A 25,723-nucleotide genomic window follows, 5' to 3' on the forward strand; every position below is an offset into this window, starting at 1 on the left:
TTGTTCTTATTCCAAAGAGCCAGGATACCAATAAGTGAAGACAGTGGACTGAAGCAACATTTTAGGGGAAAAGCACTTATGAAATCTGACCTCTGTACTTGGCACGATTTGCTCTAGGTCTTTATCAAAGTACACATGAGGGTTGTAACACGCCTGTAGGCCGATGTTGGTGCCCTCCGGATTCTGCCTTTTCACCTCGATGTTATTTTATGCTTGTTTCCGAGAGTCAGTATCGAATGCTGGTTTTCTTTTCGGTGTGATGGAGTTGCCAAGCCACTGGAGTATCCTGGGGTCCCTATGTGCTAGGCGGCATCCCGGTCACCTTCTCTTTTAAACGTTTTAATTAAAAAATTCTAAATGGACTTCAGTTTTTAGAGAAGTTTTAGACTTACAGAAAACTTGAGAAGTTAGTACAGAGAGTTTCCGTATAGCCCACACCCAGTTTCCTCTATTATGAGCATCTTACATTAGTGCGGTAAGTTTGTCGCAACAAACGAACCAATACTGATACATTACTATTGTATTAACTAAAGTTCATACTCTGTTCAGATCTACTTAGTTTTGCCTAATGTCCTTTCATTGCTCCAGGATCCCACCCAGTACACCACATTACATTTAGTCATCATGTCTTAGGCCCATCTGGCCTGTGACAGTTTCTGGCTTTCCTTGTTTTTCTGACCTTGGCAGTTTTGAGGAGTTAAGGAGCATCCTACAACTTGCTTGTCGGTTAAGTTGTAGGGTGGCTCTCTGCTTAGAGTTTGTCTAGTGCCTTTCTCCTGATTAGATTGGAGTTGTGGGTGTGGGAGAGGAAGACCGTATGGGTTCAGTGTTATTTTCATCACAACATATCAAGGGTTTTGCTCTCAACGTGATTCATCCCTGGGCACCTTCAGTCTTGAGATCTCATTTAACCTTCATAAAAACCCTCCGAAGTTGGCATGACCTGTCCCCTTTTCCAAATGGGAGAACTGAAGGCTGGGAAAGGTGAAGGATGTCGTGCTGGGGCTTCACTGCTGGGAAGGCCTGCGACGAAGGGCTGCTAAGCTGCTCTATTGTTTGGCATCTGTCTTGTTTTCCACTTTTTGGTTTTTAGAAACTGCACCGCTGTGCACAGGCTGGTCGCTTTCCTTCAGGTTATTTCCTGAGGGTGTGTTCCTGAAGAGGGATTACCGGGTCAAAGTGTGTGAAGTTTTCATTGCCCAATGGCTTTCGAGAAAGAGGAAACCAGTTCACAGGCATCAGCAGCTGTGTTCCTGTTTACCCACGTCCTCTCCAAGACTGCATTTTATCATCTTAATTTCTTTTGTCTTGTTACTTTGTCACACCCTTTCTTCCCCCCAAGACTTGCTGCGAATGACAGTTGGCTGTTTGCAAAAGTCAAAATCACTCTCAAAGGACGAAGATTTGGCTTCACTGACATCCTTTAAAAGAATGTGCCTCAGGCCAGACAGTGTTTCTCAAAGTGCTGGCTCGGCCGATGGACAGTGGCTGCCTCGTGGGAGGGGCCACGGCCTCTCAAGGTGACCACTCTGCTGGCAACAGCAGTTACCAGATTTGTTAAATCGAGAGTCAAGAATTGTGTCATTTTACACATGTGCTTCTTTTGACCATTATTCTGATCCATTTCCCCTTTAGACACTTTACCTGCTGATGGTCATTTAAAAGGGACATGGAAGGGCTTCCCTGGTGGTGCAGTGGTTGAGAGTCCGCCTGCCGATGCAGGGGACACGGGTTTGTGCCCCGGTCCGGGAGGATCCCACATGCCGCGGCGCGGCTGGGCCCGTGAGCCATGGCCGCTGAGCCTGCGCGTCCAGAGCCTGTGCTCCGCAACAGGAGAGGCCACAACAGTGAGAGGCCCGCATAGCGAAAAAAAAAAAAGGAAAAAAAAAGGGACATGGAAGAGTGTCCTCCAGACTGACCTGGTGTCCACACAGCAGGTTCAAACTGCCCGTCTTGTATTTTCGTGGTCAGTCGGCCTCCAGTGAGGGTTTCTGCTAGGATTCGGGGATGCTCATTCCCTAGAGGGGCTGAGGTCAGACGGTCTTCCAGAGGTGACTTAGCTGGCATGCTGGCCTCTTCACGAGGTTTCTCTGGTTAGGTGTGCACACCGAATAGCAACAAAAGCCAAGTCTCTGTAGGTGATTTCTTCGGGAGTCGTAAGAGGCCGTGTGCCCCCAGAGGACGGTCAGCTCCTAGGGGTCGACTCGCCCTGGCTTAGACAGACGCCTGGTACCATCTCCAGCTTTCCCAGCTGGCCACTGGGCCGTGATTAAATGTCAGCATCTACTTGACCATGACCCGGAGCCCAGTTTAATACGAGAGGAAAGTTGGAGAGGAGGGTGGGGTTTGGGATGAGAAGAAAAAGGTTGTGCCCTAAGGATCATTGCATACTGAGCCCACCAGAGGGTGGGATGACCGCTGAGACCGGTCACGTGGGCTATTTCAGGCACACGTGATAGAAAACCGAACTCACGCTGGCCTGAGCCAAAAGGGCTCCGGGGTCCACTGGCTTTAGGCATGTCCGATGCAGGTCTAAGAAAAGGTCCTCAGGATCTGTCACCCGCTCTCTATCGCCTAGGGGTCCTCCGTGTGAGTTTCACATGGTGCCTCGGGCCGTTCTGGCCTCTCCAGCCCCTGGAGGCCACCAGGTGGTAGCAGCAGCCACAGACCAACTTCTGACCCAGCAGAAGTGTCTTCGGCTCCAGCTGGGGTGCGCGCTCGTCCTGAACCAGTCCTGTGCGTGTGTGGGAGTGGGAGGGCTGTGCAGGGGTCCGGTGTGCTGAGGGGCTTGGTGGCTGGAAGAGAGGTGACTCCCCCGTTCTCTGGCTGCCGCTGGGAGGTGAGCCCCTGTGCCCTGGGCCTGAAACCCGTCCACTGCTCTCCAGGTCTGACCGAGGCACCAGCTGCCACCCTGGGGGCAATGGAGGGCGCATTTGCCCACAGGTGAGGGGGGAGGTGCAGGGCCAGGCAGCTGCCAGACCCTCCTTGGTGAATTCACTGCTCTTTTGTTCTTTGCAGATTCCAGGCCCGGGAGGAACCTGACAGTAAGTAGCCCCTCCCTTGCCTCCACCCCAGCTTTGTGCCCCTAACTCTAACTCCTTCCCTAGCAGATCTGCTGGTTCTGAGAGCAGCTGCGTGGATCCCAGCCCTCCCAGGGCCCAGGTGCAGGTTCCCCTGCAAGTTCAGGCCGGGTCTGCCCCACGCAGGGAGCGCTGAGCACAGCGGGGCCTGAGCCAGGCCCTGGCGGAGGATGCAGAGCCCCACCCCAGACAGCAGCCTTGGTTCCTGGCTCATCCTGCCGGGGACTTCCAGAAGGGCCTGCCAGACAGTGGGTTTGGTTTTGGCCATGTGGGTGCCAGGTGTGGTGAGAGGGAAGGCTGTGTTCATTCCCCCCTTTCTCCATCACTCCTCCGTGAGTCTCGTCCTCAAAGCTGGGATGTCGAATCAGCAGCACGAACTTCTGAAACTTGAGCTTTTCTCATACGGAGCACAGTCCTTACAAAACACAGAGGTTGGTACTGTTGTCCCACTGTATGGAAGAGGAAACGGGGGCCCAGACAGGAAAGGTGCTTCCACGGTTGGAAAATAGATCAGCTAGGATTTACGGCCTGGTTTGTGTGACTCCGAAGCTGGTGCTCTGAACTGTTACCCTGAGCTGCCTCCTAGCAAGAGCATTTTCACCTGCCTTTTATGAAGCGCTCGCCGTGTGCAGGCGCTGGGCTGGGGGCTTCGCACATGTTACTGCTGGTCCTGCAACCACCCAAGATGCGGCGCATACACCAGGCCCTCATTGGGCTTGTCCTGGCGCCCTGCTCTGTGCCCAGCCTCCCAGGGGCAGCACGGGGACCAGTGCCGGGGGGGAGCAGGGGCACTGCCCCCGCAGCTGAGGGGGGAGCAGGACAAAGCACACCATATGGGCTGGGTCTCAGGTGTGTATCGTTCGCCCGCTTTTCTTCTTTTCCACTTATCAGTTCTCTGTTACTTTCTTTTTTTTTTTTTTTTTTTTTTTTGCGGTACGCGGGCCTCTCACTGTTGTGGCCTCTCCCGTTGCGGAGCACAGGCTCCGGATGCGCAGGCTCAGCGGCCATGGCTCACGGGCCCGGCCGCTCCGCGGCATGTGGGATCCTCCCGGACCGGGGCACGAACCCCTGTCCCCTGCATCAGCAGGCGGACTCTCAATCACTGCGCCACCAGGGAAGCCCTGTTACTTTCTTTTAACTCAAATTTTCGTACATGAGAACGGTTTCCATCCTTTATCTTTAAACATAATAGATGGAACCACAATACAAGTTCAGGTTCAAATCATGGGAGATCACATTCAGACATGCTTGGGTCAGACAGGTTGCTGTTATGAGGCCAAGAAATTTCATGAAAAGGTATTTAACGATTTGTAAGATAATCAAATACCTTTTGGTCACGTGGGCCAAAGCATTAATAGTAACATGTTCAAGAATGCCGTCTTTTGGACTTCAAATTATTTTAAAAGAATATTCAGGGGACTTCCCTGGTGGCGCAGTGGTTAAGAATCCACCTGCTAATGCAGGGGACACGGTTTTGAGCCCTGGTCCAGGAAGATCCCACATGCCACGGAGCAACTAAGCCCGTGCGCCACAACTACTGAGCCTGCGCTCTAGAGCCTGCAAGCCACAACTACTGAGCCCTCGTGCCACAACTACTGAAGCCTGTGTGCCTAGAGCCCGTGCTCCGCAACGAGAGAAGCCACCACAATGAGAAGCCCACGCACTTCAACAAAGAGTAGCCCCCACTCACTGCAACTAGAGAAAGCCCGCATGCAGCAACAAAGACCCAGTGCGGCCAAAAATAAAATGAATAAATAAATTAAAAAAAAAAAGAATACTCAGGATTATGTAGCTATACTTTCTGCCTTACTCAAACTCATTCCCTTTTGAAGGCTGAAGGTAAATGGTATTTACATTAGAACATTTTACAAGAGCACTTCTCCTTGGCACTTACAGAAAAGTGAAAAACGAAACCGACATTTTCCTGCGATGTAACTGTTTTTAGAATACATTAGTGTGATCATAAAAGGCTGCTGTCCCAGGAGCAGGGGAATTGGGGTGGGCCTGGAGCTGATACTTGTAGACTTGGGCTAACGTGCATGGATTCCAAAGCGAGATACTGGGTGGGGTTCAAGCACTGGCCGGACACTTACCAACTAACCCTGAGCAAGCTACTTGACTTGTCTTTTTTTTTAGATGTTGGGGGTAGGAGTTTATTAATTTTTATTTATTTTTGCTGCGTTGGGTCTTCGTTTCTGTGTGAGGGCTTTCTCTAGTTGTGGCAAGCAGGGGCCACTCTTCATCGCGGTGCACGGGCCTCTCACTATCGCGGGCCTTCTTGTTGCGGAGCACAGGCTCCAGACGTGCAGGCTCAGTAGTTGTGGCTCACGGGCCCAGTTGCTCCGCGGCATGTGGGATCTTCCCAGACCAGGACCCAAACCTGTGTCCCCTGCATTAGCAGGCAGATTTTCAACCACTGCGCCACCAGGGAAGCCCCTACTTGACTCTTCTGTGCCTCAGTTTCCTGATCTGTAAAATATCTGCTAATATTAGCCACCTTGTAGAGTGGTTGTTAAGGATTAACACGTGTCAAGGGCCACGCACCTGGTAAGCATTGTATGCAATGCTGACAGTATCATTATTTAGTACAAGTTAAAAACAACGTGACTTCACAGGGTCCCACACTCAGGTATGTCAGGCTATCAAGGCTGAGAAGCCCAGGGTAGTGCATGACGGCTTTAAAGCAGAGAGGGAGACTCACTGGGGTCTATGGAGATGAAGAAACAGGGGTTCCCCAGCTCAGAGACTGGGGGAGGTTGGGGCATCCTGCATCAACACCATTTCCTCTGTGCCCACTGCAGCTGATCGGGAGGGTATCGGTGGCAGAGCCGGGCCTTGAGGAGCAGGGGTTAACGAGCCCCCCAGCTGTGGAGACCTGCCCCAACCTGGAGAGCCTGCAGCTGCTGGAGGCCAGCCCAGCCAGCAGCCCCTCCACCTCCATGGACCTTCCTGAGCCCCGAGGGACCGCGGAGCACACCAACAACCGGATTGGTGAGTCGGCCTGTTTGGGGGGTCCTGGGGTGCTCAGGGGCAGGAGAGATGGGCCCTGAGCCCCCAGCGGGGACTAGAGACCCTGAGGACGGAAGGCCCAGCAAGGAAGAGGCAGGGGTTCCTCCCCCGGCCCTCATGAGTAGGAGACAATTTCTGTGGAGTTAAGCCTTTCTCAGGGGGCGTGGAGCAGCTGCCGCCACCTCTTCATCCCAGTGTACATTTCTGTAAGGTAGGGATAGCAGGACTTCTGCCTTCACGGAGCCCATCGTGAAAATCCGTGAAATGATGTGCATGAAGTCGTCCTGGGGGGTGGGGCTCCCCCTGCCTGGTGCCTGCTCTGATTAGAGGGAAAGTAACCGCCAGCCCAGCCCCCAACGAAGGGCCCCTGAGGGGGATGGAGGGAGACATCAGGGAAGTAAGAGCTGCCGCTTGGCTGACGCATTCGGGCTTGGCACGCTCGTCACCTCTTGTCACACAGCCTTCCGAGGATGGGGTCTTTCCCTCCTTTTTCCAGTTGGGGAAACAGCGGTTCAGGGGGGAGAAGTGATTTTCCCAGTCGCACAGCTACCAAGTGGCAGCATGGCTGCAGGCTCCGAAACCCCCCGGTCTGTCCGCATCAGTACCCTGCAGTGGAACCCGGAGGCCAGCGCGCCCCGAACTGCAGCCACCCTCCAGCCAGGGCGAAACTTCTGGTCCCGAAGTCCTCCTTGCCTCTCTCCCCCTCCTCTCCACCCTGCTACAACCAGAACGTTTCTACCAAAATGGTTACCTGCCCATATTACACCCCTGCCTGAAGCCCTCCAGGGGGTCCCTGGTACCTGCAGGGTGAATTCCAGGCTTCTTATTCCGGCATTTAAGCTGCCTCCTCCCCACCAGGCTTGCCAGCCTCCCCACCCCACAGGTCTGCTCCTTCCTCCCACTCAATGTCAGTTTCCTAATCACCGGAGCCCTTTCTCACTTCTGAGCTCCGGGGGCGCTGCTTTCTCACCTGAAACAGCCAACTCCACCTCCTTGAATCTAGTTAATTCTTGATGTCCTGAGGACCCTGTTTATTTGCCTCCTCCTCCAGGAAGCCCTCCCTGCCCTCTCCACTCTCCCGTCTAGGAGACGCCCCTGTGCTGTGTGGCCCCAGAGCCCAGGCCTCCCCTCCTAGTGTCCTAAGCACCCAGCAGTGTGTGTTTGCAGCCTCCTTCCCCACCCCCACCCCCATCCACTTGGCTGTTAGCTCCCCGGGGGCAGGGCCTTAATTGGCTCCATCTCTGTCTTTGGAGGGTTAACCATCACTGAGATAATTCCAAAGAGGCATTTGTGATCGTCCTACACATTTGTGTGGCAGGGATTGGTGGATAGAACGCTTTAGGGCGGAACCCTAAACAGCACCAAACTGAAACTTTTGGAATTGTAGCTTTCAGCAAGTTTTACTGGAAAAGAATGTATTTTGGGAAATACCACTGAAAGCATCTCCTGCAAATTTCCTAAGAAGTCCTAATTTGAACATTTGAGTCAAAGCTGAGTGCAGTGCCTGGAACCACAGGGCTGGGGCTCTGGGAGTGTTTGGGGGGGGAAGGGGGAGGGAGGCACCAGGCTCCCAGGTGGGCTGGGGCCTGGGCAGCCTGGCCTGTAAGCCTGGCTGGTAAGCAGGTTGGAGATTCTCTTGGGACATTCAAGAGATGGTGAGCCCTTTGTTCTCCTGACACCTCCCTAGAGGAGTACCCCCTTGTACAGTTCCCAAGGGGACCAAACTCTGGTTGCGCTTTACCCCTCTACCCCTGGGCACCGGGCAGGGGGAGCCCCTTCCCCTCATCTTCATCCCCCTCGCGTCCAGGACAACTTCCTTGGATTCTGGAGCCCTGGGTGGGGCAGGAAGTCCAAGCAACTTCTGGAAGACCCTCCTCTCCCAACTTGGGAGTGGGCAGCCCTGTGATGGGGGATAGAGCTAGAGGAATCAGGACCCGAGGAATGTGAGGGGATCACAGCCTGGCCCCCAGCTTTGGCTGCTTCTCCCTGGACAAACTCACCCCTCTTCTTCCACACCCCTACTCCTCTATGTCTGTCTGTCTGTCTGTCTCATCTCCTCTAGCGCTGTGCGACCTCCTCTGTGTTCTCTCTCACCTCCTGGGGTCCCCTGTCCCTCACCGTCACTGGCTCCCATCTTTTGCCAGCCCTTTTGGTCAGGTTCCCAGGGCAAAAGACCTGCAGGTCTTGATGGAGGGTATGTGGCTTGAGGCCACGCTCTGTCTTTTGGGGTGTAGGGGGGGCTCCCAGCCCATAGCTTGTTTCACGCTTGTAGCCTTCCCTCTAGTTCTCACTGCTATTTTGAACACTTCTCTCTATCCTGGAAGTATCAAAGACCAAAACAGAAGAACTGGCATTATGCAATGGGGTTGAGCGTGTGGGGGCCCCCAGAATCTCTGGGGGGTTCCTGAATCGGAGGGGTGTAACTGGGTTCCTCAGAGAGGCAGGGATCCCGAGCTCCCTGCCCCACCGTAGCACTCAAGTTCCCTCTTGAGCTTCCCCATTCGGACTCCAGAGAGAGTTCCAGGGCTGAGCGGCTGGGAGCTCGTACCCTGCCCTGGGCTCAAGGCCATCAGAAGCTGGGCTGCTGGTGTTTGGAGTTAGCTGACCTGGGTGAAGGCCAGGCTCCCCACGTCCCAGCTTCTTGGGCACCTTACTTAGCTCCCCTGAGACTCCAAAGCCCTAGTAGCAGGTGGTCAGCAGACCGCGGGGGATCACGCCTCTAAGAGGCTGGGCTGCTTTTTCATCCACGCGAGCCACACGAGCAGCCCTATGTGCTAGGCAGGCCCATGGCAACAAGCAATAAACATCAAGCTACACCAGCCCCTGCAAAGCTGTCCAGGTCATAGGCTGTTGGAGATTATTAACAGGGTTGAGGTTTCTGCAGGGTGTGACCATCTGTCTGGGTTTGCCCAGACTGAAGAGGTTCCTGGGATGTGGAACTTTCAATACTAAAACCAGTAGGAGCATCCCAGGCAAACCAGGACACGTTGCTGTCCCCTTGCCACCACCCCCCGCCCCCCACCCCAGGTTTCTGCTTTAGGCACGTGGATATGAACTGAAAGGGCAGCTGGGCAGGGTGGAGTTTCTTTGGGGATTTCTACTAACGACCTGGTGACCTTGGGCAGGTCATTTAACATCTCTGGGCTCCAGATTCTTTATCTGTACATGGGGATCACGATAGACTATCTACCTTGTGGAAGTGACGTGAGGATTCGGGAGCTAATGTGTGAAAAGCATCTGGAACGGCATCCGGCTAAACTCCGCGAGTGTTCACTGGTGCTATTGGTGTCCATGTCATTCTCCAATTTCTCCCCATGGCTTCCTTTCTCTCCTAACCCCGTTGTCTTCTCTTCTACCCCATCTTGGCAGAAGTGTCGAGAAAATCACAAGCACTTCCTATACGTGGGCCAGTCCTTAACCCCTCAGCACACAGTTCCTAGCTGTTTTATCTCCTTTGAGCCTCAGGATACCTGTGAAGTCGGCGGGGCCTACTGTGTATCAGAGAGGCTGTGCCATCTGCCTGAGGCCACACAGCAGAAGTGGCAGAGCTGGGACTGGGACCCTCCTCTGCCTCCTTGCTTCCATCCAGCTGGAGCTCTTGTCTCATCTCCCCCACCCTTTTGCCTTGCAGAGAACATCTACATCATGAAGGCCGACACTGTGATTGTGGGGACCGTGAAGGCCAAGGTGCCTGAGGGCCAGGGCCCGGTGGGGCCGGCAGGGTCCGAGTTCGAGGAGGATCTGGAGGTGGACCATGCCCCCCACTACCCAGAGCAGGAGACGGAACCACTGGCGGGCAGCTGTGGGGACGTCATGTTCTCGGTGGAGGAGGAAGGGAAGGAGGACCCCTTGCCCACGACCGCCTCTGGGAAATGAGGCCTGGCCTGGGCTGGGGCTGAGAGGGCAGCTGGGAGGGCACGGTGACCCTGGTGGCACCAAGCTGGTAGCACCCACCTGGTGGCAGAGGCCCATCTGGCCTGAGGTGAGGTTCCAGCATCCAGCGGTAGACCCAGCCTATCAACGCAGGAGGCTCTGCTCGTCTGTACCTGCCTCCCCACCCAGCTGCCCCCCAACCCAGACCCTGGGGAGCCCGGGCCTGTGCGGCAGAGACGACCAAGGGGCTAGATCTGAACAGCGCTGTGTGTTGGGGCAACAGGCAGCCGGCAGGGCCTGGGCACCCTGCATTCTGCTGCTGCCAGCCCTCCCCTGTTCTGTAGCCCCCACGGTGGGCCCAGGGCCCAGCGCACATCACTGTTCCCGCAGCAGGAGGCATCTCGGGACCCAGAGACCTGCAAATTCTTTGCAGCCGTGGTGCCCCTGCCTGGCCGGAGACCCGCCCACCCAACTGCTGCCTGGAGAAGGGCCTGCTCTGCTTCGCCCAGGGGGGCTCCCTCCCTGCGTGGACAAGGGGGACTGTGGACCCTTCTTGGGTCCTTACCCGCTCTGTGGGCACCTGTGCTCTGTCCCGGGCCACCAAAGATGCGTCTTCCCCAGATCTGCCACGTGCACAGATCCTGGTGGTACCAGGCCCTGCCTTTGGCTCTAGCTGCTCAGCACCCATGATGGGGGTGTGGGTGTCAGAAGACTACTTGGTTTCACTGACATTCTGCCGGAAAAGAGAGAGCGTTTCGTAGTTCAGTCTGGACTTTAGGAGTTTTACGTTTCACACAAAGGAGTCAAGTGCCCTGACCTGGGGCTTCTTCCTGCTCTCCCCAGGACTCTCAGACTCATGGCAACAAACAAGTGGTCTTGGGAAGGGAGTGTGGGCAGATGAGGCCCGGGGCACTGAGTCGCAGGCAGCCTGGAGACTGCTGGAATTACCCGTTGGAAGCCGGCCCCGGGAAGGCCGCTGTTTACTCACCAGCCTGCTCGGTCTCTGGAGGAAGTTGAGGCTGGCTCCGGCTTCACCAGGGTAGTTTCTGAAACCGCTCAGATGTTTTGGGGAAAGTTGGAGAGAGGCTGGATGCTGTGAGAGACCGTTTACACCAGAACCTGAAGTTTACGTGGGCCGGACAATGGCCAAAACCCCCCGTGCCCGGACAGTGTGAGGACTCTGCTCCCTCCTGCCACTACCCCCCACCCCCCAAGGGCTCCCTCACCCAATGGCCAAAACTTTGGTCCTTTAAAAATTCATAAGTTCCCCTAAAAACCGATCATAAGGCTCAGGAAATTCTCCCTGAGATTTGAGTACCTCTGAGCAGAAGGGTCCGAGCCATCTCTCTCCCCACAAGACAACGGCTCCCGCTTTACCTCTCTGCCCCAGACACCTAGGTTGCCAGCGTCTGGGGACAGGGAGACCCCTACCTGCTGGGACAGCCCTTCCCACTGCTGGAGGTTCTTCCCTGCGGATGGAGGCAGACCCTGTCCCTGTGGAACTCCCACTCCCTGGTCGGTCCAAGGCCCGGCCTTTGGGGCTACTCAGAATAAAGCACTCTCGTCCCCAGGCTCCCTTGGGTTATTGGCAGGAGGCTCCCCTGGTCTCCCCACAGCCTTCTTCCCTCCGGGCTGGGCCCAGCAGCCCCACAGCTGGGGAAAAGGGAGTCACAAAGTAGCAGCGTGAATGCCCCAGCCTTGGGTAGCCCAGAGAGGACCGGGGGTGAATGTGAGTCGTGGGCTTGGAGCCTGAGCTGGGAGGCCCCAGCCTGCCTCCCTGGTGTCAATGAAAACTTAATCCGTCGATCTAAGAAAGAATTGGAAATTTTTAATTTGAGCCAAATTTGAGGCTTATTCCCCGGGAAGAGCATCTCAGAAGGCTCTGAGAATGGTTCTACCCATTGGAAGTCAAGACACAGTTTATAGAAGTTTTTTGAGACAGGGCTGTACATTCAATGACGTATTATTGACAGTTTATGTAATCCAGATCTAAGCCCGGCGCAGTGGGTCATGTGACCCCTTATAGGATCAGGAAGGAATGCTATCTTTTCAGGAGTTGTCTTGCTGATGCTGGGAGAGTGCTGCTCTTTACGGCTGAGCGGGTATTCCTGCAGATGGGGGAGGTTTGGTCAATACGTAATGCAGACACACAATGCACAGTGCGGGGAGAGGGGAGGCCGAAGGGCAGAGAAGAATTCTATGTTTAAATTGTTCTTGCCTTGCCATAAAAGACGGATTCTATTTCACAACTGGTCACAACTCAGGGGCAGTCTGGGGCCTGCATTCCACCACAGGCAGCCAGCCTGAAGCCCCGCTCTATGTCTCCCCTGGTGGCTGGAAGGAGACCTCGCCCATCCCACCCCCAGGACTCCAGTCCACATCCAGACCTCACAACCAGCCTGGCCATCGTACCAGCCACTGCCTGTCACATGGTCGATCTGAGAACCAGAGCGAATTTCCCTGCCCAGTGATGACGGACCCCTCCTTAACCTCTGGTCGTTCTGACATCCAGGTGGGCAGACAGACAAGGCCCCTGCTGCCCAGGGTAGCAGTTCCCAGGCTCTAAGGAACCGGCACACCCCTTTTCCTGAACAGTTGTAGTCAGGGAGTGACAGTAAGTAAGTAATAAGCGTCCTGCAGAAACTATTGCATTCAAAGAAACTCTGTTGTTTCCCAAGACAGTCTTGTAGGTTGTAAACTGCACTAGGTTCCTAGAATCTCTAAGGCCAGGGCCAATCCCTAAGACAATACAAGGGCCTGAATCTGCAGCACATCCCTCCAGCCACGAGAGCCTAAAGAAGGTGTCTCTGGCATCCTCTCTGTCCCACGGTCATTGGGACCTGATTTGTTGAGCTGAACAGAAATGAAAATCTGTGCAGAGATGAGAGGCAGCTCTCTGGCCGCAGTTCCTTGTGTGCCTTCTCTCCTCCAGCCCTTCCTTGACCCTCCCTGTCCTCTACCATGTAACAGTGGGGGAAGTGTGGGGTGGGAGGTGTTGGGGCCAGGATGGGTCGGGGGAGGGATTCACAGGTAGGGCCAGAGAAGAACGCTTTAATGCGTCAGTACCCTTGACTGGAAGCCAAAGTGAGAATATCAAAAGCTTCAAGGGCAGCTCCTTGGGCCTTAGGGAGCAGCCGGCCGAGCCCATCCTGGGCTCCTGCACCCCACCCGTCCGGGACCACATAACCAGATCAGTGAACAAGGTCATTCCTGAGTGGGATCGTGCTCTGTGCTACCAGAGGGCCCCACTCGGGACTGTGGCAGAGAGTCTGGAGGGCAGGGCCAACTCTAGCCAGGTGGTCAGGGAGGGCTTCTTGGAGGAGGTGCCCTTTGCACTCTGCATGAGTGACATGATGGGTGGGCGAGGTGGGGGCCCGCAAGCATGCCGAGAAAGCAGGAGGCAGGGGGACCACAAATGCCAAGGCCTTGAGGTGGGGCGCTCCCGGTCCTGAGGTTCAGGAAGCACACCGCCTTGTAGAAGCATAGTGATCAGGGCAGAGAGGAAAGGGAGGTGAGCGGGACTGCCAGCTGGGCCAGATCCTGGAAGGCCTGATGGGCCGTTGTAAGGCACTTAGATTTTATCATAAATATTGTAAGAACATCAGTCTCTTTATGTCTATTTTCCTCCTATTAGAACAGTAAACATCCTGGTATTATCTCAGCAATGGGCAGGAAAGGCAAACCAGGGGCCGCGAAGGTCGTTTTAACCTAATTCAGAGGGAAGCTGGGCTAAAGAGGCAGCAGTTGCTGGTAGCCAGGAAGCCGTTGGATGTGTTTTCTCAGAAAGGGCAGAGAGCTGAGACTACATTCCTGGTTAACATTGCAGCCCTGGGCCCTCAGCTGATGTCACCACACGGAGTGAGGAGTCTGTCCAGTTTCCCCTTTCTTTGGGTGTCTTCCAGGAGAGTAAAAACCAAACCAAAAGATCCTGGAGGCTGGAGGCGTTTGTGTTTTGGTGTGGGGTGTGGGTCATTTTAGCATCGAGGCCCGCCCTTTCCTCCTTAGCCCTCCAGCATCTGCCTCTGTCCCATTTCATTACCCCTGCTTCCGATGTAGGGGGAGGAATGGGCCCATTAGAGTTCAACCTCCAGGCCAATGCAGTTCCCAGTACACGGCCTCAGGTGAAGCTCTCAAGCGCTTTTAACTTCAGTTTCCTAATCTTCAAAATGGACGTAATAATTATCTTCCAAGATGGTTGTGAGGTTCAGCAGTAAGACAGGTAAAGAGCTTGGCCTGGTGCCGGGCATATTTCCTGTTCAGTAAATGATATTCATCATATGTAGCATTTTATGAGCTTTAGAGATTACCCAAGGCTTTCTACATTCTTTACATATTTGGGCTTCATGATAATAACTGAAAGGTAAATAGGTTGAGTATCAGTTCCCCCTTTTATGAATTGAGGCTCAGAGAGGTTAAGCGACCAACCCACTGTCACACAGCCTGGAAGTGCCAGAGCTGGAATTCAACACCTCAACTCTGGCTGCCTCTGTGGTTGGGGCTGTGTCTACATCGCAGTTACCAACTGGCACTATGCCTTCTGGACCAGTTTCCTTTAGGAAGGGCAATTTTATTCCTCTTTTATGGGGAGGCAGGGACAGTTGCAAGAGGCTGGGTAAAACCTTCCTGAGATCAAGTGGCTTTCTGATGCCTCTGACCAGGCAGAAAGGACACAGAGCTGACCTAGTCAGAGCCTTGTTTCTTGAAGCTGCTTTCCTTAACAGTGGTCTGATTCTGAGGTCAGGGTTGACACAAGGCTGGGAGGACAGGCAGGACAGAGAACGTGTGCTGGAGAACCTGTCTCCAGGAAGGGAGACATGTCAAGAGCAAGCCTCCCCATTTTACAGATGGGAAAACTGAGCCCCATAGAGGTACCCAGTCTGCCTAAGGCCCAGCTTGGTGCTCTGCGGTGGAGATAGCTCTAGCCATACGCTGAGACCTGATGCGGGGAATCACTCTTTAGTCCAAGGGAACAGTAAAGATTACTTGCCAATTTTTATTCTTCCTTCCTTTCTTTTTTTTTTTAACTGTTGTTAATATAAAGGTAATTGTGGGGCTTCCCTGGTGGCGCAGTGGTTGACAGTCCGCCTGCCGATGCAGGGGACACGGGTTCGTGCTCCGGTCCGGGAAGAACCCACGTGCTGTGGAGCGGCTGGGCCCGTGAGCCACGGCCGCTCAGCCTGCGCATCCGGGGCCCTGTGCTCCGCAACGGGAGAGGCCACAACAGTGAGAGGCCCGCGTACCGCAAAAAAAAAAAAAAAAAAAATAGTAACTGTGGTAAGAGACTTGGGTTCTTATTATAAGACAGCTTTGCAAGAGCCAAAGTGGCCCCCATAATCAGACAAGAATATTGTAGGAAAAGGGCTTTGCAGCTTCACGGGCCTGTGGCCTGTACAGTCACAGGGCCCCAAGCTTAGAAGGACCCGTGCTTGGTTTAATGCTCTGCTGTTGCTGTCTGAAAAATCGATAATTTTTGAACAAGGGGCCCTGTGTTTTCATTTTTCTCTGGGTCCCCAAGATTCTGTAGCTGATCCTGCATAAGGGGCAGGGAAATTATCTGTTAGCAATTTACTCAGTGCCAAGACACCTTACATACATCACCGCTTAACATCACAGTGACCATATATCTAGATGAGCTTGCTGGTCCCCGTTTTTCAAAAGTGTTGACCGGCTAGTAACTGACCTTAACTGTCCTGGTTATCTCCTGCTACGTCATGAGCCACTTCAAAACTTAGTGGCTTAAAATCACCAATGGGTGGTTATTTTGCTCACAAGTCTGCACTTTGACCTGGGCTTGGCAGGGGACAGCTCATCTCTGCTCACACAGTACTAGCTGGCACTGGAGAACGCACTTCTGAGACGGCCGCAAGCTGGGGTTGGCTGTGGGTTTCTCTCATGGGCCTCTCCTGGAGCGGCTTGGACTTCCTTACATCATGGTGGCTGGGTTCCTAGAGCAAACAACCCCGTAACAAGTGGAAACTGCCAGGTTCATAAAATCGGAGCCCAGAAAGGGGCATAGCATCACTTTTGCCACACAGAGCCCAGAGTCAAGGGGAGGGGATGGAGCCCCCACCCCTCAATAGGAGTGTCGGGGAATGAGATCTTACTAGGTGCCAGGCATTGTGCCCACACTTCACATATTGCCTTATTTCTTCCTCCCAGTAATTTGACTCTTATTGTTCCCTACGTCACCTCAAGGAAGCTGAATCACCAAATCCAAGTCTGTCTCCGGAGTGTGAGCTCTGGACCACGGGCCTGACCTGTGCGTCCAGGGATCCACGCAATCAGAGTGGGACAGGGCCAGAATCTGTCTGATTCGAGAACATTTAAGGCTTTTGAAATAATCAGCTCCAACGCCCTAGTTTCCCAGGTGGGGAAACTGAGGCTGCGAGAGTTCTTGCTGGGCCTCCCCTGAGAAGGGGCGCAGGGTCTGGCACCTTCCAGGGCAGGAAGGGGCCCCCCTGGGGCTGCCCGGTCAGGAAGTCACAGAGAGCTGTGGGCAGATTATGCAACGACAGGCTGTCGCAGGGACACTGTTTTTCACTGAGATGATGCTTCACTCAGGAAATACCCACAGCCTAGGCAGGTGTCAAGGGAGGGCTCCTCGCTTCAGGCGGAAGACCCCCTGTGAACGAACACTGGGGCACTCTCAAGGTGGACCAGGTCCCCTGGGCCAGGCGTGTTTATCAAAAGTCCCCTGAGAGCCACCCTGCGCCCCTGTGAGCTGGGCTCAGACAAAAGAGATGTAGGAGGCTTCATCCCTGCCATCCAGGAAGTCACACACTCGTTAGAGAAATAATAAAGAACTCAATTATTGAGGCTTTGGGGCTATATCATTGAAACCTCACAATGCTCTAGGAAGTGGTGGCTATTATTATCCCTATGTTACAGATGAGGAAACCGAGGCACGGAGTAGTTAAGTCACTTGCCCAAGGGCACACAGCTGCTAAGTGGTGTAACCGGGATACAAACCCAGGCTATCTGGCTAGAGTCTGAGTTTCCAACCATTTGGCCATGCTATTCCATTGTAGCTCAGACTGGGGTCACCAATGTGCTGTGGCCCCAACCCTGAGTCCCAAGCCCTATAGAGCACTGTTTGGGCAAGTACAGGGCTCCGTAAACGTACAGGGCATGGAGTTTGTCCTCTGACTCCTGTCCACCTTTCTTTTCCAAAGCCCAGCTCTGACCAGGCCATTCTCTCACAGAACCTTCGATAATTCCCCAGTGCCTACAGGCCAGAGTCTGCCAATCTGGCTCTCCCAGGCCTGTCCTGCTGCCTGCATAGCTTCTGTATCTGAAACCCCTCTGAAACCCAACTGTGTTCCTCCCAAGTCACCAAATATGAAGGGCACATCCCCACCGTGAAACCTCTGCTCAGTGACCCAACTCCCAAACCTCTATCTTCAACTTTCTCCTCCTTCCCCAGAAAGCCTTCCAGGACCATCCAGGACCAGGACCTCTGTGTCCTCTAAGTTCCCACGGCACTGACTATGAAGAGGGTTGGAGGCCTAGTTTCAGAAGCCGCACAAAAAAAATTTCTGTATGAAAAGATGAATTTATTCATGCATTCATTCACTCAGCCCCTCATTTAGTCACTCAAGCAACAGATCTGTGTAGGGCACCTACTGCATGTCAGGAGCTGTGCTGAGGAACACAGTGGGGCTGGGAAGGGAGGGGGTACATGGTACTGCTCTCAAGGAGTCAAAGCCCAACTGGGGAGACTGGTCTGAAGTCAGGTGATGGCTGAGGGCATGGTCATTGCTGTGACGGAGGTAAGCGTGGGGCTCTAGTGCCCACCGCATGGCATCTAGCCCAGGTGGTGGGTCTCCACTTCCTCCTCTGTAAATTGGATCTAATAAGCCCCTACGCCAAAGAGAAGCTGCAAAGATTAAACTCATTCATTAATTTGTTCAATAAATATTTATTGAACTCAAACTGCTGCTGGGTGCCGGGGACACAGCCCTGCCCTCATTGAGAGGGACAATAAAAAGTGTATGAGACACCTTAGCCAGTGGTAACTGCTACAAAGACAAAAAGCTCAGTGGGGGTCCTAGGTGTGGGTCAGGTACGCAGCCAGGGCTTGGGGGTTTCACACAAGTCAGACAAAATCTGGAAGTTTGGAGAAATTTGGGGTATGCAGGGGGAAGTGAGCCGTTGTGATTGGGGTGTCAGAAATGAGGGGTTTTGTGAGGCAGGGGTGGAGGCTGCCCCACCCCCGCATGCGGATCTCTAGATCTCTCGGGGAGAAAGGGGTGAAGTGATGGAGGTGGTTTCAGAGGCAGGAATTATTCTGCAGGAGCTGGGAGGGAGAGTGGAAGGGCTGGCCTGGGAGGTTGGTGGGAAGTTGCAACAACCTTGGGAGAGCTTGGGAACTGCTGTGGAATTGGGGCCCCACCGGGATTTCCTTTGGGTGTCAAGGGGAAGAGGAAGGCTGAGAACTTTGGGAATTTCACAGGGAAAGCTTCCCCTGCACCAGGGGGAGACGCAGGACTCCAACATGGGCAAGCAGAGTGTATGGCCACCATTAAGTTCTGAGTCTGCATTTACTGAGCACTTACTATGTGCCAGGTGCGGTGGACTCCCAAACTCTGATCATTACAGCATCCCCGCAGGGAACTTAGAATGGGACCTCCCCCCTCCCCCCAACATTCTATAGGTGAGGAAATGGAGGCTCAGGGAGATGAAGTGATTTGTTCAAGGTCAAGGTCACACGGCAGTAAGTGGTCTGAGCTAGGACTTGAGCCCAGGTCTAGAGGGTGGCAAAGTTGATGCCTTCCTGGTGCTTGAAATGCCACCATTCACTCCTAGGAACTAAATGCTCTGGGATCCTCATTTGAGTGCATGACTGGAGCAGGATCTCCATGAACTGTAGGTGAAGGGGCCGTAGAACTCCGCCTAGAACACAGGAGGTGCTCAATACTTACACGTGGAGTCTGCAGGTCAGGCAAGACATGCCTGGGACGGGGGGTGTGGGGCTCTGGTTCCCTGGGAGTGACGTCCTGTAGACAGACTTCACCTGGGAGATGAATTAGAGGGGGCCAAGTCACTGCCACCTACTTCAAGAAGCCCCCGGGCTCCTCAGCCAGGGTCCCTCTGTCCTCCTCCAAGTGCTTGGCCTCCACCCACCAAGTTCCTGCAGCGGTTGTGTCCACACCTGAGTCATCTCTGCCCAGCCCTGCCCGGCTGTGGCTGGTAGACATGTCTTCGTAAACATCCAAATGAGTGAAGATTGGGCAATTGTAGCACAGGAAAAATTACTTATTTCTTCCTCCTTTTGAATTGGGAAAAGGAAAGCTTGCTGGGGAAATGAGGTAGGTGACTTGGGCACTGCTGACGTGCAGGGTCTCCTGTGCGGCATCTCCCAAAGGGAGGGCTGGGTACTGTGTCAGGAAAATGGGCCCAGAGCCACCTCATGTCCAGCCTGGTGGGGAATGGCTCCCCGGCCCTGTCACCCCTCCTGGCTCCTTGGCCATTCCTGCTCTGAGCCAAGTTTTCGCTAATGAGAAAAAAATGTTCTCGTTAGTGTCACCTGTAGGCCTCTGGGCTGGTAGGCCCAGGCGGGATGTGCAGATGTGGGGCAGGGCTGATGTGCAAGAGGGATTTGCAACCCCCCCCAGGTCGCAGAGCCCCATGCAGCCCCTCCCTCTCAGAGTACAGATGGGGAAACTGAGGCCTGGAGAGGAGAGAGATGTGCCCGAGGTCACATAGGGAATCAGTGGCTGTTAGGACTAGCACCCAGGTTGCTGGTGCTTTAAAACTTAAAACAAAAACTACACACCTTTATAAATATAGAGGTAACTGATTCTGGGGAAAAAGAAAAACTAATAAAGATAGAAAAAAGTGTAGGGAAAATAACAAGAATTATACATGATCCCATCTCCCATTATAAGCACTTCAAACATTTTGGTTTCTTTCCTTCTTCTAAATAATTTTTAAAAATTATCTTCAGTGACTTATTAATAAAATAAAATCTCCCAACTTATGGTTATACTTGTTATGGTGTTTGTTCATAGCCCGACTCACATTGTTAAAGTCATTTTCCTCCTACAATTACAAATTGTTAGAAATCCATAACTGAGACTGTCAGCATGAACCCCATCGCCACGGAGGCCGCCCTGAGAGGATTTGCTTCTGCTGATCGCGAAGGGAATGCCCAGAGGCCTCCTGCTTTTAGTTCTTGTTCTTTTATTTAACCTACAAGACCTGCTCCTTCTCAGCATCTGTGCTACCTTAGGGAATCACTTTTGCCTACTTCAGATTTTTAATTATTCCCATTATTCTACAGAGTCTGCGATCACGGATCCTGACCGTGGGATTTTAGGGCTCTGGGGAAGTACCTCAGGAGAGAGCCAAGCTAGTGGGGAGAAAACCTTCCCCAGCCCCCTTGAGCTGAAGCAGCAACCCTTGGATCTGTCTTATAATATAAACTGGGTTTCCATCCTAATGGACATCATTATTGAGTGCTTGCTATGAGCCAGGTACTTTCCACGTATCATAGCGTTTACTCTTCAACACCTGCATTGGTATCAAGATTTAATGCGGAGAGATCATGTGTCCACATCGTGCTGGCTGTGTGGACTTGGGTAAACTCCTTAAAATCATCTATACAAAGGACTATTAGGTCCTGCCATTCAGCTCGCCTGGAGTTACTGCAAACATCAAATGGGAGCCCAGGTGTAGAAGCTGGTGAGTTAGGGAGGAGCGCTGATGACTTTAACCCTGCCACACCCGAATGCCCGGGGCGGGGGCGGGGGGGGGGGAACTATTAAAAGCCACAGAAGAAGCTCTTCTTCCTTCATTTATTGGTGAAGGGTATACCACGTTGCCGATGCGCTAAATTAATACTGCAATGATGACAGTTCTTCCCCAAATTTTCTTGTCAATTCAGTGCAATCTCAATTAAAATCTCAGCTGGATGGCTTCCCTGGTGGCACAGTGGTTGAGAGTCCGCCTGCCAATGCAGGGGATACGGGTTCGTGCCCTGGTCCGGGAAGATCCCACATGCCGCGGAGCGGCTGGGCCTGTGAGCCATGGCCGCTGAGCCTGCGCCTCCGGAGCCTGTGCTCCGCAACGGTAGAGGCCACAACAGTGAGAGGCCCGCGTACCGGGGGGTGGGGGGGTGGAATCTCAGCTGGAATTTGAAGAATTTAACAAGTGTATTCAAAAATGTGTGTGGAAGAATAAAGAACCTATAGAATTAAGTGAATTTCAAAAAGGGGCTAAGGAGATTCACTTTACCAGGTACTAAACATTCTACAAAGTTCCACCAATAAAAAATATGGGCAAGTAGCCTAGGAACAAGAATGAATGGAACAGAAGGAATTGTTCAGCGACAGACCCATGCAGTTATGATCAGCGATTAAAGGATGGACTATTTTGCCAATGGTATAGGAAAGGCTGACTCACTCTGTGGAGAAAAACGAAGTTGGGTCTCTAGATCTCATATACCACAAATAATTCAGTTGTATGAAAAACCTAGATGTGAGATGTAAAATCATAAAGCTAATGAAAGAAAATATAGGAAAGTATTTTTACATCCCACTGTAAGGAAGGACCTTTTGGCTAAGAACAAAATGGCAAAAAATTTATGGATTTGAATTACATTAAAATTAAAGTTTTTTTTTCTTTTTTTGAATCAACAAAGAACACTATAAACCAAGATACCAGACAGATGACAGAATGGGGAAGTGTTTGTGATACCTAAAAATGACAAGGAATTAATATGTAGAATATACAAGGAATTATTGCAAAGCTACAAGAAAAAGACAGGAAATAATAGAAATATGGTCAAAGGATATGAATAGGCAGTTCACAGAAGGGGAAACCCAAATGACTAAGTAATGAAGAGGTGCTCAAACCCACGAATATTCAGAGAAATGCAAATGAGACAATGGTGGGCTCCACTCCACACCCATCAAATTGGCCAAAATCAGAATGTTGGCTAATGGTGAGTTTTGGGGAGAGTGTGAAGAAAGGGGAACCCTGTGACCATGCTGATGGGAAGGAGTGTGGCTGGCGTCGCGGTCCTGGAGAAGTTTCTGGCAATGCTGGTGAAATAGATACACAATGACTCCAAGATCTGGCAGTCCCACTTCAGAGAAATGCGAACGCCCACAGACACCACCATGTGCTTTACAAGGACACATGGATTGAGTTTATGGGGGTGGGGGTGGGGAGCAGGGATTGGGGGGAAAATAAAGCAAGAGAGGAGGCTTGTAAGGCAAGATCTGAGGAGTATGATTCACTGAACCCGATGTACCTGAGAGCGAGAGAAGTTATGCAAAAAAAGATTCCGTTCACACCAGTGACCAGGTTATAAAATAGCTAGGAATCACTTACCCAAAGGGGGGAGGGGCTGGAGGAGGGACTAGTCGAGGGGGTTGGGTACCTGCCCAGGCTGGGAGCGGCCCAGTTTGTAATGGGGTGGAGAACTCAAGGCGAGGCAGGGAAACTGAGGCCAGAGTGTGTCTAGCAGGCATTCCTTGTCTTTGAGGCTTTACCTAGAAAGTAAGGACCAGCTGCTTCTTGGCTCTTCCAGGGCCTGAAGGAGAGTCAGTGAGAGCGGGGTTTGGAGGGTGGGGTGGGTAGGTGGGCAGAAGGAATGAACGTAGGGGTGGAGGGGTGAGGGACTGGGGGTTGGGAGTTGGGGGAGGGGAGACTCATCCTTCAGAGGAAAGGAATATGGCAGGACCTTGGTGAGGCTGGAAAGGGGAAGCAGAATTGAAAGCCCTTTGAAAATGTAAAGGGCTATCAAAAGAAACCCGCTGACAAGATCAAATGTCCTTGCAGATGTGGGCACCCGGGAGGGAGACTCCTCACATACTGCTGGGAGTGTGAACGGCACAGCCCCTTGGGAGAGGAATTTGGCAGGACCTAGCGAAAATGAAAATGTGTGAACCCCACAGCCTGGCAGTGCTACTTTCTAGGTTTACGACCCAGAGAAAATCTCAATCCCCTGCTTCAGGAAACAGGTACCAGAATGTGCATTGGGGCCAGAAGTGCAAACACCTGACAGTCAATTCGCAGGGCAGCAGGTAAACAGAAACGGAGGTGGGGGAGGGGGTGGGGGGAGTGGAGGTCAGGCGTGCAGGGCAGGACCAGGTCTGAACTCAACAACACGGAAAGTTCTCAGAAACACAGCCGAGGGGTGGTGGGGGGAAAAACCAGGGGGCAGGAGAGCGTGCCTGGTATGTTGATATAAACACAGAAGCACGTGTATAATAATACTCCCTGTCGTTCCTTTCCATGTAAAGGCAGAAAACAGATTTGAGAGAAACATGGCAGACTCAGAGGAATAGTTACCTTTGGAGGGAAAGACAAGGGACTAGACCAGGGGCTGGGGGTCAAGAAGGACTTTGATTTTAATTAGAGAAGAATCTGAAGCAAAAAAATAATTCAACAAAAATTTACTGAGAGCCTACTATTAAAAAAAAAAAATCGAATCAGTGCCAGTACTGCTTTCTAGGTGTTGGGGACACAGCAGAGAACAGAACAGACAAGGTTCCTGCCATCATAGGAGAGAGAGACAATAAACAAATAGAGAACTTATACTAGCTTCTATGAAGAAAAGTAACTTTAGTTAGGAGAGTTCAGAGAAGCATCTCTGAGGAGGCGGCATTTGAGCAGACTGGACCAAAGTGAGGGGGGGAGTCACACAGGTGTCTGGAGGATGGGTGATCCAGGGGTTTTGCCTGTGCAGGACCAGCCAGAACAGAGGTGTCAAGTGATAGGATAGAAAGTCAGAGAGGAAGGAGGGCAGCCCCAGTTGTTAACGTTGGTCAATTCTGGGTAGTGGGAATATGGGTGTTTCTTATATTATGCTTTGGATTTTTTTTTAATTAAAAAAAAAAACTGAGACAAAGACAATGTCAGGTTAAAAAACAGATGAGTGTAAAATGCAGCAGCGTGGTTTGTAGTAGGATGAAAGGGAGAACTACCCATCGTGGAAGGCCCTGAGTGGGATCAAAGGTGGTCATTCCTGCAGGACAGATATGTCCCCTCTGTACTGTTATGTTTTTTGGGTTTGTTTTGGCTTAGTTGGGTCTTAGTTGCGGTGCATGGGCTCTTCGTTGCGGCGTGCGGGCTCCAGAGCATGTGGGCTCTGTAGTTGCGGCATGCGGGCTCTCTAGTTGCGGCGCAAGGGCTCAGTAGTTGCGGCACACAGGCTTTAGTTGCCCCGCGGCATGTGGGATCTTAGTTCCCCAACCAGGGATGGAACTTGCGTCTCCTGGATTGGAAGGCGGATTCTTAAACTGGACCACTAGGGAAGTCCGCCCTCTGAACTGTTAAAGGCAGTGGTTTAGAATCAAGCCCAGCCCAGCTCCATCCCCATGCCCCCACATCTCATGGACCTCAGAGTCCTTGAACGTCAGGACAGGAGGGGCACTTGGACCTAGTCCAGAGACCGCAGAGGCCGGGTGATCTGCTGTGGCTGCCTCCTTCCCCACCCAGCACACACCTGGCTACTTGGTTAAGCATCCTTTCTTGCAGAGGCCACACACAGGCTCAGAATCCTTTTCAACATGAAGCCCTAGGCAGCTACCACCAAGCAGAGTTAGCATTTAGGCTGAAAGCAGCCTGCCTCCCCTGATCTAATCCAGCGCCCTCATGTTCTAGATGTTCTAGGCCCTCACACAGGGAGGGGGCTAGGATGGGAACTCCCCTGAGTCTGAGCTGGGCCCACTTGCTGGGCTTAGAAACTAAGGGTCTCCAGAAGCTTTGGGGCAGGTTTGGGGGTTGGTTCCTGGGAAGACACAACCCAGAACAGGGAGGTTTCAGTCGAGTGGAGGGAGGAGGACGCCTGGAGGCTCTCTTGGCAACCTTCCCCAAATTGCCTGGGGTCCTCTTTGAGGGTTGCGGGGAGGGAGAGCTGCCCTCCCCTTCTTTGGAAGGAAATGGGGACAGGAGCTGGGGAGTATTTCCTGGTCCAGCACCCCCTGCCCCAAGCTTGGTATGGCCAGCTCAGCCCAAGACATGGCCCTGGGGTAGGCAGGAGGGCAGGTGGGAGGCCTCGACAGATGAAGGAGATGGGTGCAGAGCTGTGGCTCACCCCAGCGCTACTTCCTTTTCGAGATTTTGGGACATGAGTCATCAAGGGGCTGACCCAGAGCGTCCCGGGCGCTGAGACAAGCAGGACAGCAGGATGAGAGAGAAGGTTGCTTGCCCAGGCTGTGGGCCAGACTGGGTGGGGCTGGGGAGGGGGTCCTGCTGCCCAAGACAGGATCCCACTGGAACTCCTGGAGACCAGGCCACAAGGTTTGATGGCGGGTTCTGAGACCTCCCCCACAGTGTAAACTTCCCCTCCCAGAGCGACCACAGCAATGCCTTCCGAACCACCCTCAACCACGGCACCTGTTGCAGCTAAACCCTGTTTCCCAAAAGCTGTCTGTCAGTCACCAGGGGGCTCATTAAAAAGCCAGATTGTCAGGCCCTCAACAGACGTGGGAGTGGGGCTCAGGAGTCTGCCTGTGGAACAAGACTTGCAGATGGTTCTGATGCTGGCTGATGCTGGAGAGCCATTCCTCCAAACGGTTCACTAGAACACCCAGCACATAGTAGGTGTTCAGTAAATATTGGTGGACAGGCTGGCTGTTCTTGTGCACGATGCCTGCCGTGGCTAAGCTTTCCTCGGCACCAGTTTGTAAAGCATGGGCATCAGCTTGCTGGGGTGGTGTGTGCGAGATGGCTGGGGGCTATGGGCTGCACTGGGAAGTGAGGAAAGCCTCCAGGGAGCCCCAGGGTTCAGATAACTGTACACGCTGCCC

At 53.0% G+C, this 25,723-nt stretch overlaps 1 protein-coding gene across 1 annotated transcript in view; it reads left to right on the forward strand.

Annotated features, from left to right (window-relative positions):
* TNFRSF8 (TNF receptor superfamily member 8) overlaps positions 1 to 9,965 on the forward strand; it is a gene marked incomplete at both ends in the record, with an annotated part of 64,235 nt that extends 54,270 nt beyond the window's left edge. Inside the window, 3 exons of the mRNA XM_079945748.1 lie at positions 3,019 to 3,044; positions 5,882 to 6,071; positions 9,721 to 9,965. Of these exons, the coding sequence (XP_079801874.1) occupies positions 3,019 to 3,044; positions 5,882 to 6,071; positions 9,721 to 9,965 (461 nt within the window). The remainder of the gene's footprint in view (positions 1 to 3,018; positions 3,045 to 5,881; positions 6,072 to 9,720) is intronic.
* Between the last annotated feature and the right edge of the window lie 15,758 nt (positions 9,966 to 25,723).

This window comes from Stenella coeruleoalba (assembly GCF_951394435.1).
Source record: "Stenella coeruleoalba genome assembly, chromosome: 1".
In the NCBI taxonomy this organism is placed as follows: domain Eukaryota; kingdom Metazoa; phylum Chordata; class Mammalia; order Artiodactyla; family Delphinidae; genus Stenella; species Stenella coeruleoalba.